The sequence below is a fragment of the Pogoniulus pusillus genome, chromosome 11 (assembly GCF_015220805.1).
Source record: "Pogoniulus pusillus isolate bPogPus1 chromosome 11, bPogPus1.pri, whole genome shotgun sequence".
NCBI lineage: Eukaryota > Metazoa > Chordata > Aves > Piciformes > Lybiidae > Pogoniulus > Pogoniulus pusillus.
Window position 1 is genome coordinate 29792849 of NC_087274.1, and position 17163 is coordinate 29810011.

Here is a 17163-nt window from a genome sequence, read left to right on the forward strand (position 1 = left end):
AAACCAAACAGCTCTGCTCCACATCCAGTGTCACTACAGTTAGGGTATTTGCACATGCCAGAGGTTTGTTGTCCCAGAGGGAGTTCTGACACGGCCCTGTCACTGATTCAGGCTTGTAAATGGAAACGTTATGAGCATGTGCAGAGCAAAGTCTGGAACGGCGCAGGGTTATCATAGAATAGAATCACAGAAGCAGCCAGCTTGGAAGAGACCTCCAAGCTCAGCCAGTCCAACCTAGCACCCAGCCCTGCCCAACCAACCAGACCATGGCACTAAGTGCCCCAGCCAGGCTTTGCTTGAACACCTCCAGGCACGGCCACTCCACCACCTCCCTGGGCAGCCCATTCCAATGCCAATCACTCTCTCTGACAACAACTTCCTCCTAACATCCAGCCTAGACCTCCCCTGGCACAGCTTGAGGCTGTGTCCCCTTCTTCTGTTGCTGCTTGCCTGGCAGAAGAGCCCAACCCCACCTGGCTACAGCCTCACTACAGGGAGTTGCAGACAGCAATGAGCTCTGCCCTGAGCCTTCTCTTCTGCAGGCTGCACACCCCCAGCTCCCTCAGCCTCTCCTCACAGGGCTGTGCTCCAGGCCCCTCACCAGCTTCGTTGCCCTTCTCTGGGCATGTTCTCCGAGATGGCTTTTGCATCCCAAATCCCTTGCTCTCTGCTCCTCCCCTCCTGGCTCTCTCAGCTGCAAGTGGAAAGGTGGGCTCCCACTGCACAGTGGTTGCAGTGAAAACTCTTCCCTACTACAAGAGGAGGCAGAAACCAACAGTGACCAATGCACCACCCTGCTGATGCTCCCTAGCACAACAGCCACAGCAGAAACGACCTAGTGAGGCAAGGATCCAGAGAGCAAAGTACCATAAAAACGATTCAGAAACACTTTTAACTCCACACACTGCTTCTTTTCCAAGTTTGTCCCATAGCTGAAGCACTTTTAACGTCAGGGATTTTCCTCCAACACATCAATCAAGCACTGAGGACTCTGTTGCCACGTTTGGAGGTGGACCAGCTTTCCAGAGAAGCTGAAGAAGATGAAAATAAGCTAACAAAATACATTTAAGGGCGTTGGGGTTTTTTTGTTGGGTTTTTTTTTGGTTGGGGTGTGTGTGTGTGTGTGTGTGTGTGTAAGATGGCAAGTTAGAACCTGAATTCCAGCTCAACCACTGCCTTTCAGCAGAACAAAAAAATCCCTGTGCTGAGTGCACTCAAATAAGAGTCATGTCCCTTCCAGCTCTGCACCAACAGAGGCTTTATTATCCTTTCTGGGGAGGAAGTCAGATATTTTCCACTTAGTTATGTTCCCAGGTAGTTCTTAAATAAGATTTCCCTTCCCCCTGTGTTTAAAGGGACACTTTAAGACAGGTTGATGGCTGGACCATGAGCTGCTGCATCCTGCCATGGCTGGTGACTGGCCAGAGCCAGAGGACAAACATCAAGATGCCAAAATTAACAATTGCTTCTTCCTACCTTAATTATCAGGAGTAAAACGTCCACCTGCATGTCATAAGGAGCCCATAAAGGTTCTTCCAGTGGTGCCCCCTGCAAAGAAACAAAGAAACAAAGAAAATTCAGCCACATCTTTGGAGAAACAGACATTCTGCTGCTGCTGCTGCTATCAGCCAGGGGATTCTGCTTCCTTCTACCTGCATGCACAAGGCAGCTTCTCCTTACTGCTCCAGCTAGAGACACACTGGGGAAAAAAGGAGAACGAATTTAAATACAGAAGGTGAACTTGTGGAAGTTTCCAGGGTGAAAGATGATTTGAGGTCAAAGCACAGCAGCAGTGATAAATGGGAAGATTTTGATGGCTTTGTTTGGGGTGCAGTGGAGTTGAGGATGGGCCCCAGCCAGAAGAATGAGATGTTTTTTATCCCAGTGAAAGCACTAAGGTTTGGAGTGCAGGGACATTGAGGATGGCTCCCAGACAGAAGAGAGATACTCTTTATCCTAGTGAAAGCACCTTGGGCTCCTGGGGGTGTGGATTTAGCCTGACACAAGTGGTTGGGGCACGTGCAAAAGCGTTCTGTGTATGTTCATTTAGACCCACACCAAGGGAAGGGGCCAGAAGGCCAGAGGGTGATCACCAGGACTTCTGATGGTCACATAGCAGTGAGATAGCCACCAGTGGGCTTCTCCAGCCCCTGGTTACAGACTTTGTCTGTAGGATTAAGCATGATTTAGTAGATATAGAGTCCTGGAGCAGGCTGCCCAGTGAAGCTGCAGAGTCTCTTCCTCTGGTGAGACTCCAAACCAGCCTGGACATTGTGATCTTGAGCAAGCTGCTGTGGCTGACCCTGCTTTAGCAAGGGGGTTGGACTGGGTCCCCAGAAGCCCCTTCCAACCCCCATCACATTGGAATTTTATAAAGGGAAGGGGCTGAAGCTTGTTCCTGTGGCTCAGGTGACCTGTGGTGAGGTTTGTCATGTTCTCACAAACCAACCTCCCTCCAGCTCTTGGAGGTGGGTTCCTTGCTGCATTGCAAAGCCACACCACAGGCCTCAATGATTTACACACGAAGCCAAGACTGTCCCTGGTTACTCTCCACAAGTCAGTCCCACTCTCTCCAGCCTTCTTCTTAAAATATTCTTTACCTCCATCAGCTTTGAGGCAGCTCCTTGCAAGAGTCTGCAGTCCCAGCCCCTCCTTCCCCTAATCCCATCTTGCGTGCTGATGCTGTAATGTATGAAATTAGAGACCTGAGGCACTGCTGGATTTAGAGTTGAATATATTTAACCCAATTAATATTTTTTTTTCTGTCATCATCTTTTCTGCCCAGCCTTGGGCAGGATGTGGCCCAGCCATCTGCTCAGTTGGTGCCAAGGAGCTGCACAACTCAGACACAATCCCTGGGTGATCTCCTCGCTGCTTTTCATCTTACTCAAGTGTTGACTCGAGCACTTGTTCAATTAGACAAGTTTCAGCACTTCAATCAGATGGGCACACAAGGCTGATTTTTACCTCCACAGAGAAGAAAAAGTCTGATTTAGCTGAGTTTGATAGAACCAGTAGCTTCAAAGCAGCAAGGCTTGGAGAGCACATCTGCTCTGAAGTCTGCCAGAATCGCTGTTTAACCTGAGCAGACCACCAGCAACCAGCAACTTCCCTGTTAAAGAGAAGCTGACAGAGAGCAGAGGAAGAAGATGCTGGATCTGGCAGGGAGGAGAAGAGCTGGGTTACTTCCCTGGTATTTCTCTTTTAGGGCAACTGGAGAATGCCTGAGGTGTCTCCCTTCTCTTGTCTCTGGCTCAAAGTGAGCAACCCACAGAGATGCCAGTCTGGCTAATGCCCCCTACCACTGGGATTTGCTTCCTTACGATCCAGTGTTCCTTGAGACCTGCCAGCAGTGCTGCTATCCTGGGGCAGAGGGGTCTGGGGGCTGCAGAAGCACCTTTGGCCTGCAGACTGTTGTCTCCCTGTGCAATGGTGATGAGCTCCTTCTGTCCTTCAGTCAGCTGCAACTTGCACCTTCAGTGCAAGGTCCTGCATCCTGGTCAGGAGCTCCTGGTATAACACAAAGGCTGGGGATGAAGAGCGGCCCTCAGGAGAAGGACTTGAGGGTGCAGGTGGGTGAAGAGCTGCCACGAGCCAGCAACAAGTGCTCCCAGCCCAGAGCCAACCCTGTCCTGGGCTGATCCCCAGCAGTGTGGGCAGCAGAGGCAGGGAGGGGATTCTGCCCCTCTGCTAAGACCTCACCTGCAGTGCTGGGTTCAGCTCTGGAGTCCTCAGCACAGCACAGACAGGGGCCAGAGGAGGCCACAGCCATGCTAGGAGAGCTGGAAGGGCTCTGCTGTGAGGCCAGGCTAAGAGAGTTGGGGTTGTTGACTCTGGAGAAGAGAAGGCTTCAGAGAGACCTTCTGGTGGCCTTTTCAGTGCTAAAAGGGGCCAACAAGAATGCTGGAGGTCTCTTTATCAGGGAGTGTAGTGATAGGATGAGGGGTGATGGTTTTAAACTGAAAAAAGGGAGATCTAGACCAGAGGGAAGGAAGTTCTGCTCTCTGAGAGAAGTGAGGCACTATCCCAGATTGCCCAGAGAAGCTGTGGATGCCTCACCCCTGCAAGTGTTCATGGCCAGGCTGCATGGGACTTTGGGTAACCTGCTCTAGTGGAAGGTGTCTGTCCATGCCAGGGAGGTTGTACTAAATGACCTTCCAGGTCCCTTCCAACCCAAACCATTCTATGACTCTAAAACAAAGGGGCAAATGTTAGAGGATCAGACCAGTAAGCTGGCAAACACAACTGGGCTGTCAGTCTTTTCATGGCCACTTTATCCCTTCATTCACAAAGCTGCCAGACTCCAAACGCAGCCTCAGACAGTGCTAAGAGTAAGAGAAGTTGGAAGATATTGTTCAGCTTGCTGCATGCTTGTTGCATGCTTGTTGCATCTCTTTTTGTGATCAGGTTCCTGCCTGGTGAATGTGGGGCAGGCTGTGGATGGAGTCTACCTGGACTTCAGCAAAGCCTTTGACACTGTCTGCCACAAGAAGCTCCTAGCCAAGCTGGCAGCTCATGGTTTGGACAGATTCACTCTGTGCTGGATCAAGAACTGGCTGGATGGCAGAGCCCAGAGAGTGGTGGTGAATGGTGCCACATCCAGTTGGCAGCTGGCACAGGTGGTGTGCCCCAGGGATCAGTGCTGGGCCCAGTCCTGTTCAATATCTTTATTGATGATCTGGAGCAAGGGATTGAGTCCAGCATTAGTAAGTTTGCAGATGACACCAAGCTAGGAGCAGGTGTGGATCTGTTGGAAGGTAGAGAGCCCTGCAGAGGGACCTGGCCAGGCTGGATGGGTGGGCAGAGGCCAATGGGATGAGATTGAACAAGGCCAAGTGCAGGGTTCTACACTTTGGCCACAACAAGCCCAAGCAGGGCTACAGGCTGGAGACTGAGTGGCTGGAGAGCAGCCAGGAGGAAAGGGACCTGGGGGTACTGATAGATAGTAGCTGAAGATGAGCCAGCAGTGTGCCCAGGTGGCCAAGAGAGCCAATGGCATCCTGGCCTGCATCAGGAACAGTGTGGCCAGCAGGACAAGGGAGGTTATTCTGCCTCTGTACTCAACACTGGTCAGGCCACACCTTGAGTGCTGTGTCCAGTTCTGGGCCCCTCAATTCAAGAGAGATCTTGAGGTGCTGGAAGGTGTCCAGAGAAGAGCAACAAAGCTGGTGAGGGGCCTGGAACTCAAACCCTATGAGGAGAGGCTGAGGCAGCTGGGGTTGTTTAGCCTGCAGAAGAGGAGGCTCAGGGGGGACCTCATTGCTGTCTACAACTCCCTGTAGTGAGGCTGCAGCCAGGTGGGGTTGGTCTCTTCTGCCAGGCAAGCAGCAACAGAACAAGGGGACACAGTCTCAAGCTGTGCCAGGGGAGGTCTAGGCTGGATGTGAGGAGGAAGTTGTTGGCAGAGAGAGTGATTGGCATTGGAATGGGCTGCCCAGGGAGGTGGTGGAGGTCTTCAAGTAAAGCCTGGCTGAGGCACTTAATGCCATGGTCTGGTTGACTGGCTAGGGCTGAGGGATAGGTTGGACTGGCTGATCTTGGAGGTCTCTTCCAACCTGCTTGATTCTATGATTCTATGATTCAGCTTCAGCAAGCCTTGGTGCAAGGAAGGCTTTCCCTTCCCTGCTGTTATTAGGGATTTGACAGTAAGGCTGAGTTTTCCTAGGGCTTGGAGCATGGCAGAGTTCTTTGTGAGACAAGACAAAACATTGCTGAAGGAAAAAAAATTACAAGAGGAGGTAAGGATAAGAAAAAAAAGCAAATGCAGAATGGAAACAGAAGAGCTTGTAAAAGCTTATAAACGTCAAGGGCAGACGTCTGAAGGGCTTTTAGAGCAGGCTGTGTCTTCGGATGGCTGTACAAACAGCTCAGTAGCAGAAAGAGAGAGCAGCTCCCACAGCATGACTCGCAGTGACTCATAAAGCTCATTCCTTCTGACAGGTACAGGGCGCGGGGCAGGCAGGCACTCGGGGAGCTCCGGTAGGTACAAGTAGAAACATCTGATGCTGCACAGACTTAGAGGAGTATCTGACATCTACATCTGTGCTGAGGAATTAGTCACACAGTCCATGTGGAGAGGAAACAGCCACTGCTGAGGAGCCAACAGACGGCAGAGCTGAGAGGAGGTGGTGTGGCCTGCGTTTGGCTTCTTCAGCCCCAGCCACTGCAGCCTCCTCCGGCCTCTCTGCTCATAGAACCAGAATAGAACCTCTCTGCTCATATTTAGGTTGGAAGAGACCTCCAAGATCATCAAGATCAGCACCACCATGGCCATTGAACCATGTCCCAGAGGACCACGTCCACATGCTCCTTAAACGCCTCCAGGGATGGTGACTCCACCACCTCCCTGATCAGACTCTTCCAATCTCTGACTGCTCTTGCAGCAGAGAAATTTTTCTTCATCTCCAGCCTAAACCTCCCCTGGCACGATTTCAGGTCATTTCCTCTTGTTCTATCACCTGGAGCATGCTGGAGCATGTCCAGAGAAGGGCAGCAAGGCTTATGAAAGGCCTGGAGCACATGACCTGTGAGGAGCATCTCAGGGAGCTGGAGTTGTCTCTTCTCCCTAGTACCACATAACATATCTGGTTGGAAGAGACTTCCGAGTTCATCCAGTCCAAACCCTGACCCAGCACTGAAGGTCAGGCACTAAACCATGTCCCTAAACACCAAGCCCACACATCACTTGAACATCCCCAGGGATAGTGACTCCCCCATTGCCCTGGGCAGACCATTCCAACGTTTGAGAATCCTTTCAGTGAAGAAATATTTCCTAACATCCAGCCCAAACCTCCCATGGCACAGCTTGGAACCATTTCCTGTAATCCTGTCCCTTGCCATCAAGGAGAAGAGCCTGGTCCCCTCCTCACTCCAACCTCTATACAAGGAGTTATAGAGAACAATGAGGTCTCCTCTCAACCTCTTCTTCTCCAGACAGAACAATCTCAGCTCCCCAGGCTGCTCCTCTTAAGCTGTGCCCCACATCCGCCGGACCCTGACCACGCTGTAATCCACTCACCAGATAATCCTCTGGCAATGCGGCATCCTGCGGCTCTGCCACAGCCAGCTGCCTGCCGTGAGCCAGGACAGGACCCACCAGCCTCAGGGACAGCAGGACCCTGCCTGGGATTGCTGCTCGTGCTTGGATTAGAGCACCCAGAGCAGGTGGATGGAGCACACCGACAGGAAGGAAGGCTCAGTGGGCTCTCGGGAGGAGCTTTGCCCTCCACAGCTGGGTCATCCCGACCTCAGTGGAACAGGCACAGCATCGCTTCTTTCACAGAGCAAGGAACACACGATCACAAATGAAGGTATCACAGAATGGTTTGGGAAGGGACCTTAAAGATCATCTGGCTCCAATCTCCCTGCCATGAGCAGGGACACCTCCCACTAGAATTGGTTGCTCAAAGTCTCGCCCAGCCTAGTCTTAAGCACTTCCAAGGATGAGGCATCCACAACCGCTCTGGGCAACCTGATCCAGCATTTCACCACTCTCACTAAGAATTTTCCTCATCTCTAGTCTCAACCTCCCCTCTTCCAGCTCAAATCCATTCTCTCTCATCCTGTCACTACAAACCCTTGTCAAAAGTCCCTCCACAGCTCTCCTGTAGCTCCCTTCAGGTACTAGAAGGCTACTCTAAGGTCCCCTTGGAGTCTTTTCTTCCCCAGGCTGAAGAGCCCCAACTCTCTCAGCCTGTCCTGGAACACCAAAGGAGCCACAGAGGCTCCAGAGGGCTGGAACACCTTCAGGAGAAGGTGTTCCAGCCCTCTGGAGCCTCTGTGGCTCCTTTGGAAGAACCCTGCTGTGAGTAAACTCACTGCAACACGGATTTCTTTGGAAAGTCAGGGGAAAATGAAATTGTATTTCTTACAGTTTAACTATAACAGTATAAGGAGAATAAACTATTACAGAAATGCAATAACCTTAAGGAAGATGGGGAAGGGGTCAAGTGGCAGTGAAGCAGCAAAAGCAGCAGCAAACAAAACAGCAGTGGGGAAAGAGAGCAGCAGCAGCAGCTGAAGCAGCAAAAGCAGCAAGGGGAAGGTCCAAACTGTGCTTCCAGACATAAAACTCTTGATGCTCCAATGAAATGATGTTGTTGCCATTGTATGGTCTATCCTTAGAAAGTTCACCTCTCGACTCAGAGCTTCCACTTCTGAGTTTCTCTGTTCTGAATTTCTTTTATCCAGCTCAAATGGCCACAGCTGCTGAGAAAATGTTCTGGGACTAGCTGTGCTAGGTGGAACTTCAGACAACATCAGCAGGTTTGTTAATCAGAGAATCAGAGAATCAGCCAGGTTGGAAGAGACCTCCAAGCTCATCCAGTCCAACCTAGCACCCAGCCCTGGCCAGTCAACCAGACCATGGCACTAAGTGCCTCAGCCAGGCTTGGCTTCAACAACTCCAGGGACAGCGACTCCACCACCTCCCTGGGCAGCCCATTCCAATGCCAATCACTCTCTCTACCAACAACTTCCTCCTCGCATCCAGCCTACACCTCCCCTGGCACAGCTTGAGACTCTGTCCCCTTCTGTTGCTGCTTGCCTGGGAGAAGAGACCAACCCCACCTGGCTACAGCCTCCCTTCAAGGAGTTGTAGACAGCAATGAGCTCTGCCCTGAGCCTCCTCTTCTGCAGGCTGCACACCCCCAGCTCCCTCAGCCTCTCCTCATAGGGCTGTGCTCCAGGCCCCTCACCAGCTTCATTGCCCTTCTCTGGACATGTGGTATCAAACATTAAAACATAGAAGTGTTCAAGACATGGGGCTGGTGAAAGTGGCCTATGGGGGCAGGATTCCCCCATCTCCTACCAAAATAATTAAAAGCAGGACTTTCCTGGTGAGACAGCACCAAATCCTCCACCCATGTAACCCATCTAGAAGACAAAGCTGCCTGTAATCCACACCAGGCTCCATCACATCCCTTCCCCTGCACCCCTTCATGCTGCTGGAGCTGTGGGGCCATAACAACCCAAAGCTCCTTGTTTTGGTGGCACAGAGAACAACCTCTGGCCCTTCCACACACAGAGGTGGACGTGGCTCCACGCCTCCCCGGGTGGGTCGAGAGCAGAGCCAGTTCCCACCGTGCTTGGTGTAATCCCAGGTATCGACACACGTAATTAGGGCAATTTGCACATACATCAGGCAGCGTCGTTATGCTAATTGGGGCGGTGTGATGGTGCTGAGTGTGTTTGTAAGCTGTCACAGCCCTCTGGGAAGGCACCAGGAGCGAGCTGCTGCTGCAGCTGAACAGGCTGGGGATGCGCCAGCATCCTGCTGCACCGCATCCCAAAGCCTAAAGCACGGAGGAGAAGGGGTAGGGAGACCTGCTGGCATCTGCTCCACCTGAAGTGTCAGTCTCTCCTCTAAGCTCTAAGGCTACCCTCCCAAAATTATTCTCCTTTCTTTAGAAAAGGGTAGGGAAGAGCACTCTGGAAGCTACTGAGCTGTCAGCCTCACCTCTGTGTCTAGGAAGATCACGGAACAGATCCTGCTAGAAGTTCTGCTAAGACAGGTGGAGGACAGGGAGGTGCTTTGAGACAGCCAGCATGGCTACACCATGAGCAAATCCTGCCTGACCAGCCTAGTGGCCTTCTCTGATGGAGTGACAAGGGAAAAGCTGGACTTCTGGAAAGCCTTTGTCATGGTCCCCACAACATCCTTCCCCCTAAACTGGACAGATATGGATTTGATGGGTGGACAGTTCAGTGGATGAGTCACATCTTCATCACTGACATAAACAGTGTGATCAAGCTCACCCTCAGCAAGTTACTCACTGCAGGGGGTTGGACTAGATGACCATTAAAGGTCCTTTCCAACTCAGACCATTCAATAACTCTTTGACTGTGCAGTTCCCCTCGAGCACAAGTGGCTGGGAGATGCTCCTCCCCCACTATCTTTAAGCAGAACCCCTGCAAGTACTTCAACAGTGAAAGCCAACTCATCTTTCCCTCTCTAAGAAGCAAGCTAGATCCTGGCATGGCCTTACCACCTAGTAATCCCCAGGTCCCTCCAAACCCCAAATACTTTGGCACAGCAGCAGCTTTAAAAGCTCTTCCCTCCACCCTTTGGTGACAATCAGTTGAAGCCTGTCACCAGCAGAACAGTTTTGGACTGCAACTAATTTGGAGCTACATGAAAAGATTTTGTCCAAATACTCCCCATACCAAACCAGTCCAAACTGGCCTCAAGCTGTTGCACAGGAGGTTTAGGTTGGATATGGGAAGGAAGTTCTTGACTGACAGGGTTCTCAAAGACTGGAACAGGCTTCCCCAGGCAGGTGGTTGAATCCCCATGCCTGGAGGTGTTTCGAAGAGGAAGAGATGCGGTGCTGAGGGACATGGCATAGCATCAGCCTTGGTAGGCTTAGAGAATGCTTGGACTCCATGATCTTAAAGCTCTTTTGCAGCTAAAAGGACTCTGTGATTGTATAAACCAGAAGACACAAACTGGGAGCTGGCTGCACACATCAGTCTGAGCAGCTCCAGCTGCTACGAAGGGAATGCAAAACGATTTAACACCCAAGTTCAATCAGGTTCTTTTTTACTGCTTTATCTCCCCTGGAAGCACAAGCCCAGGGGGCTGCTTCCATCACAACCAGTGCCTTTAGCTGCTCCTGACAGGAGCTCAAGCAGGCACAAGGTGAAGCTGCGGCAGCCACTGCCAGCACTGAGCAAAGGGCACTGGGTGCTGATCGGCCTCACCAGGGCAATGCCAGCAAGTCAGAGCTGGCACACAGCTCCTCCCCTGGAGGTGGGACAGCAGCCAGCCCTTATCTCCTCTCCTGTAGAAAAGAATTCTAGAAATCCACCCTATTTGCTCTACCTGCCTGTTGACTGTCCTGGCAGGTGTGACAGCAGCAAATGCCAGCAGCTCTGCCTGCTGTGCCTGGTGATGGTTCTGCTTTCACCCCAGGAAAGGCTAAACCAGCAACTGGGAGCAAAGCAAACATCTGGCTGCTCCCTGACAGCTCATCGGGGCAGCAGCTTCCAGTAGGGAAGGCTTTCCTCTGCCTCTTACCAAGGCAGTGAGTGCCATGGTTGGACTCCTCGATCTTAAAGGTCTTTTCCAAGCTAAATCATAGAATCCTCGACTGGCTTGGGTTGGAAGGGACCTTTAAAGGTCATCTAGTCCAGCCCCCTGCAGTCAGCAGGGACATCTGCAACTAGAGCAGGTTGCTCACAGCCCCAAACAACCTGATCTGGAATGGTTCCAGCCATGGGGCACCTCCCACCTCTCTGGGAAACCTGGGCCAGGGTCTCACCACTCTCATTGTACAGAATCTCTTCCTTCTGTCTAGTCTGCATCTCTCTCTTTCAGTTTCAAACCACCATCCCTTGTCCTATCACAACAGGCCCTGATAAAGTCTTTCCTTAGCTTTCTGGTGTACTGAAAGGCCATCATAAGCTCTCCCTGGAGCCTTCTCTTCTCCAGAGTCAACACCACCAACTCTTCCAGCCTGGCCTCACAGCAGAGCCCTTCCAGCCCTCCCAGCATTGCTGTGGTCTCCTCTGGCCCCACTCCAACTGATCCCTGTTTCTGTTGTGCTGAGGACTCCAGAGCTGGCCCCAGCACTGCAGGTGAGGTCTCAGCAGAGCAGAGCAGAGCAGAGCAGAGCAGAGCAGAGCAGAGCAGAGCAGAGCAGAGCAGAGGGGCAGAATCCCCTCCCTGCCCCTGCTGCCCACACTGCTGGGGATCAGCCCAGGACAGAGCTGGCTCTGGGCTGCAAACACAAAGAGACAAGGCCAAGCTGTTTGAGGAGAGCAGCCCCTACGAACTGAAGCGACACAGCTGGGGTTAAAAAAAGCAGCCCAGGAATGCAGAGGTGGCCACCAACCTCAAGAGCCACACCATGGGAAGTGAGTGCCTGAACAACTGTGTGTGAGAGGCATTCATCAGCCGTGATTTGATAGTCAAATATTGGCACATGGGCCGATATGGATGTAAGTGGGATGGCAAACAAGCTGTGGCTCTCCCTGAACACACCTTGGGAAGGCACAGCAGCCCTCCTGAGCTGCAGACCTGGGACACCAGAGCTGCTGAGGACATTGCTCAGGGCAACGTGCTGCCCAGCCACAGAATCCTAGAACGGTGGGGGTTGGAAGGGACCTCTGGAGATTGAGTCCAACCCCCCTGCTGGAGCACGATTGCCTGCAGTAAACGACACAGGATCAGCTCCAGGCAGATTTGGAGTCTCCCCAGAGGAGGAGACTCCACAACTTCTCTGGGCAGCCTGCTCCAGGGCTCTGCCATCCTCAAAGGGAAGAACTTTTTCCTTATGTTTAGATGGAATGCCCTGTGTTCCAGTTTGTCTCTGCTGCCCCTTCTGCTGTCACTGGACACCACTGAGAAGGCTCACTCCAATTTCTTCTGTCACTGGGGTCTCTTTTCTCATCCAGCCAAACATTTGCAACCTTTTTGTTCCTCTTCTTCTGTCGGCTTCCTCAATGAATAAACATTGACTGAGGGGAAGAAACCCATCCTTGTGACTTGGTCATGCCCTGCACAGCCTGGCTTTGCTGGGAGCAGCTGGGAAGTGACATGGAGACATGAGACTCTAGCAGCACAATGGGGACACAAGCTGCCACAGGGCAGATGGGGTGGCAGAACCTTACACGCTGCTTCGAGGACAATCTCTGCTGCTGGCCTGTGGCTGGCTCCATGTTTAGGAAGCTGTGTTCATCTGCAGCACTCACTGAGCAGGGCTGTCAGGACACAAAGCTTGTCTGCAGAAGGCTTGGCCATGTCCTGTACCTTGGGACTGAAGGAATGCACCAAGCTGCTATTTGTACCTCCCCAAAGGGTTGCAGAAAAAATCCCAGAGCCTCATTGTGCTGTTGGCTTGCCAGACCTTGAACTCAGGAACTTCTGCCTGCCCACAAAGGTGTGGGATACTAAGCTCCATCCCTGGAACCATTCCAGGTCAGGCTGTCTGGGGCTCTCAGCAACCTGCTCTAGTTGCAGACATCCCTGCTGACTGCAGGGGGCTTGGACTGAGTGACCTTTAAAAGCCCCTTCCAACCCAAACCAGACTGTGGCTCCCTATCTGAACTACCTCTAACCCACAACCCATCCATGTGCCACACTGCCACCATCTCCTCCACTTGCCACAGTGGCACCAGAGCACAGACACCAAGTAGTCACAGGAAAGGAAGCCAAGAACCAAGCTCCAGCCAGATTTGTGAACCTCGTTGTAGCATCAGACAGTGAGAGGATGTTCTTCAGAGCTCCACACAGGTGGATTCCTGAGCTTTGGAGAGAAACAGCATTGCTGTCCCCAGGAGACTGTGCTCTTCTGCCCTGGCTTGCAAGTTCAGAGCTGCAGCAAGTCATGCAGAAGCCCCATCCCTAGAAAAATTCCAGGTCAGGCTGTCTGGGGCTGTGAGCAGCCTGAACTAGTTGAGGTTGATTACAGAGGGTTTGGACTAGATGAACTTGAAGGGTCTCTTCCAACCCAACCCATGCCATGATTCTGTGCTCACAAACCAACAGCTCTTTCTGGCTGCCATTAGCCCTTGGATTTTCCAGCATCTTGGGGTTAACCCCAGCCTTGGTCCCTTTCAAACACCCATCACAAGATCTTTCCTTAGCACTGCTCAGGACACTCCATCACACCCGTCTGTGATACCTCACCCTGGTCCTGCTCCAGTTCAACATTAACCCAACCTTCAGCAGACCACTGCAGAAGCAAAAGGTGAATGGAGGGGAAAGAGATTAGTCTACAGCAGCAGAGACCAAAGGAGAAGGACTCTGGACTTCTGGGACCAGCACTGCCCCACTTCAGTGTTTCAAGGAAGAGCTTCACCTCCAGTTTGACTATGAAGCTCTGATCCTTACTGTCGAAGTTTGCAACTAAATCCACTCCCACACAGAACATGGTACCCTCAGCAGGTTTGAGGCTTGTATTTGTCCACGAATGGCTTGAGACAGTGTCTCCCACATCTGACAGAGGCAGCCTCAGCAGTAACCCCAAAAAGGCAAGGGACTGACCCTGCTCACACTGCTACACCAGGATTGTATTCCTTTTGCATTGCTCAGCCCTTTGCACCACAGAATAATGTCAGTTCCCTGGGTGCTATTCAGAGCTTTGACCCCTGCCTCCAAACACCACAGAGTCCATGGGGACTCAACAGACCCCCACCTCCAAACACCACAGAGTCCATGGGGATTCAATAGACCCCCTCCTCCAAACACCACAGAGCCCATGGGGACTCAACAGACCCCCTCCTCCAAACACCACAGAGTCCATGGGGATTCAACAGACCCCCTCCTCCAAACACCACAGAGCCCATGGGGACTCAACAGACCCCCTCCTCCAAACACCACAGAGTCCATGGGGACTCAACAGACCCCCATCTCCAAACACCACAGAGCCCATGGGGACTCAACAGACCCCCACCTCCAAACACCACAGAGTCCATGGGGACTCAACAGACCCCCTCCTCCAAACACCACAGAGCCCATGGGGACTCAACAGACCCCCTCCTCCAAACACCACAGAGTCCATGGGGATTCAACAGACCCCCTCCTCCAAACACCACAGAGCCCATGGGGACTCAACAGACCCCCTCCTCCAAACACCACAGAGCCCATGGGGACTCAACAGACCCCCTCCTCCAAACACCACAGAGTCCATGGGGATTCAACAGACCCCCTCCTCCAAACACCACAGAGTCCATGGGGACTCAACAGACCCCCTCCTCCAAACACCACAGAGTCCATGGGGACTCAACAGACCCCCATCTCCAAACACCACAGAGTCCATGGGGATTCAACAAACACCCTCCTCCAAACACCACAGAGCCCATGGGGACTCAACAGACCCCCACCTCCAAACACCACAGAGTCCATGGGGACTCAACAGACCCCCTCCTCCAAACACCACAGAGTCCATGGGGATTCAACAAACACCCTCCTCCAAACACCACAGAGCCCATAGGGACTCAACAGACCCCCTCCTCCAAACACCACAGAGTCCATGGGGATTCAACAAACACCCTCCTCCAAACACCACAGAGCCCATGGGGACTCAACAGACCCCCATCTCCAAACACCACAGAGCCCATGGGGACTCAACAGACCCCCATCTCCAAACACCACAGAGCCCATGGGGACTCAACAGACCCCCATCTCCAAACACCACAGAGTCCATGGGGACTCAATATACCCAAAGACCTGGAGAATTATCACAGTATCACAGTATCACAGTATCACCAAGGTTGGAAGAGACCTCACAGATCATCAAGTCCAACCCTTTACCATATGGCACAAGTCTTTATGTGCAGCCTGTTTGAAAGCATCCAGCAACTTGTGCAGGGCTCATCAAATGGTAAAGGGGTGACAGAGCAAACTCCTGGAGATGCAGCCTTGGAGGATCCACCTCCTTCATGATCCTACAGGTTTCTTCCAACCAGTCTGTGATTCCTGGTCCACACTACCCAAAGTCCCCCAGACAGTCCCAGGCTCCAGTTGGTTTTCTGGAAGAGGTTTTGGTGTTTCTGTTGGGATACAGCAGATGGCAGGACAAAAGCTGTGGGACACTTGATACCAGTAGCAGAATCCCTGCGATACTGTGTGAGGATTCCTGCCATGGGAACTTTGTAACCTTTGCACATATCAGGGATGGGAAGTGGAGCTAAAAGTCACTGATGAGACCTCCTCATGGAAGGAAAATCTTTAAGCAGTGGTGCCAGATGTTGCATGCAGCTGTGAGGCTTTCCTTTAATCTATCATGGGCTTCTCTGCAGGCTTCAGAGGGCTCAGTGCAAGAGGGTTGGGCTTTCTTCAGGGGTCTCTCTTGTGTTTCACTAGGGGAGACCCTGCTCCAGCAGTAAAATAAGGCTCCTGGTTCTCTGAAGTCCTTCTTTGTTTAGAACCAGACAATCCTGCTTTAAGTGGGTTTGGGTTTTCATTTGAAACCACACATTTTAAGGACCTTCAGCCAAGAGGAAGCAAGCCTCCAAGCAGGACTGCCTGCCCACACCAGTGTCCTGTTCCTGCCTTAGCTACCAACATCTGGTGGATATGATTCACTTAAGCTTAAAACAAATAAATGGGCAGTGAAGTTCTCACCTTGGATCGGGAACACTGTGACCAGCAGGACCAGGGAAGTGATTGTTCCCTTGTACTTGGCACTGCTGAGACCACACCTTGAGTACTGGGTTCAGCTTTGGGACCCTCATTCCAAGAAGGACATTGAGATGCTGGAGCAGATCCAGAGAAGGAAAACAAAGCTGATGAGGGGTCTGGAGAACAGGGCTGGGGAGAAGCAGATGAGAGAACTGGGGTTGTTTAGTCTGGAGAAGAGGAGGCTGAGGGCAGATCTCATCGCTCTCTACAGCTCCCTGAAAAGAGGCTGGAGCCAGGTGGGGGTTGGTCTCTTCTCCCAAGTAATAAGTAAGAGGAGAAGAGGAAACAGCCTCAAGTTGCAATAGAGGAGATGTAGGTTGGACATTAGAAGAATCTTCTTCAGTAGAAGGGTTCCCAAACACTGGAATAGTCTGCCCAAGGAGGCAGCTGAATCCTCATCCCTGGAGGTGTTTCGAAGAGGCAGAGCTGTGATGCTGAGGGATATGGTTTAGCACCAGCCCTGGTAGGGTTAGAGAATGGCTGGACTGGATCTTAGAGGGGGTTTGCAGCTGAAATGATTCTGAGATTCTCTAACTCTACAGAAGTACCCCCAGACACTGAGAACAAGACAACAGCATACATGTGCCAAGATGTTACAGATGCCTCAAAGATGCAGAGGAACTTCTGGGCTAAATGAGGGGGAAATCTGTGCTCAGAGGGAGCTCAGGATGGGGAAGCTCTGAGAAAGCAAGCAGGGAGCAAAGGATCTTCTTGCCCTGGGCAGAAATACTCTGGTTTACCTCAGATGACATTCTGCAGCCACCTTCTACAGAGCTAAGAAGTTGAAGCACACACCTGCAGAGCTGTTCTTTTCCTCCAAGAGTGTGGGATTGTGAGCTCTAGGCAAGCAGTTGGACTTGACAACCTCAAAGGTCTCCTCCAGCCTCAACAGATCTATGGTTCTGTGGTACCACTTAAATAAGACAGACATGGCAAGCCTCTCCTAAAGAGTTAAAGTGTACTGATGGAGACTGGTACAATTAACATTCTGGTAGAGCCTATTTAAATTGCAGGGAAAGCTGAGCTTGTCCAACTGG

At 51.9% G+C, this 17163-nt stretch overlaps 1 protein-coding gene across 2 annotated transcripts in view; it reads right to left on the reverse strand.

The window, feature by feature from the left end:
• Positions 1-17163, reverse strand: part of PTPRA (protein tyrosine phosphatase receptor type A) — a 162349-nt gene that overhangs the window by 86071 nt on the left and 59115 nt on the right. For both annotated transcript variants that reach the window (XM_064151661.1, XM_064151660.1), the window contains one exon: positions 1477-1548. In XM_064151661.1, coding sequence (XP_064007731.1) covers positions 1477-1548 — 72 coding nt within the window. The remainder of the gene's footprint in view (positions 1-1476; positions 1549-17163) is intronic.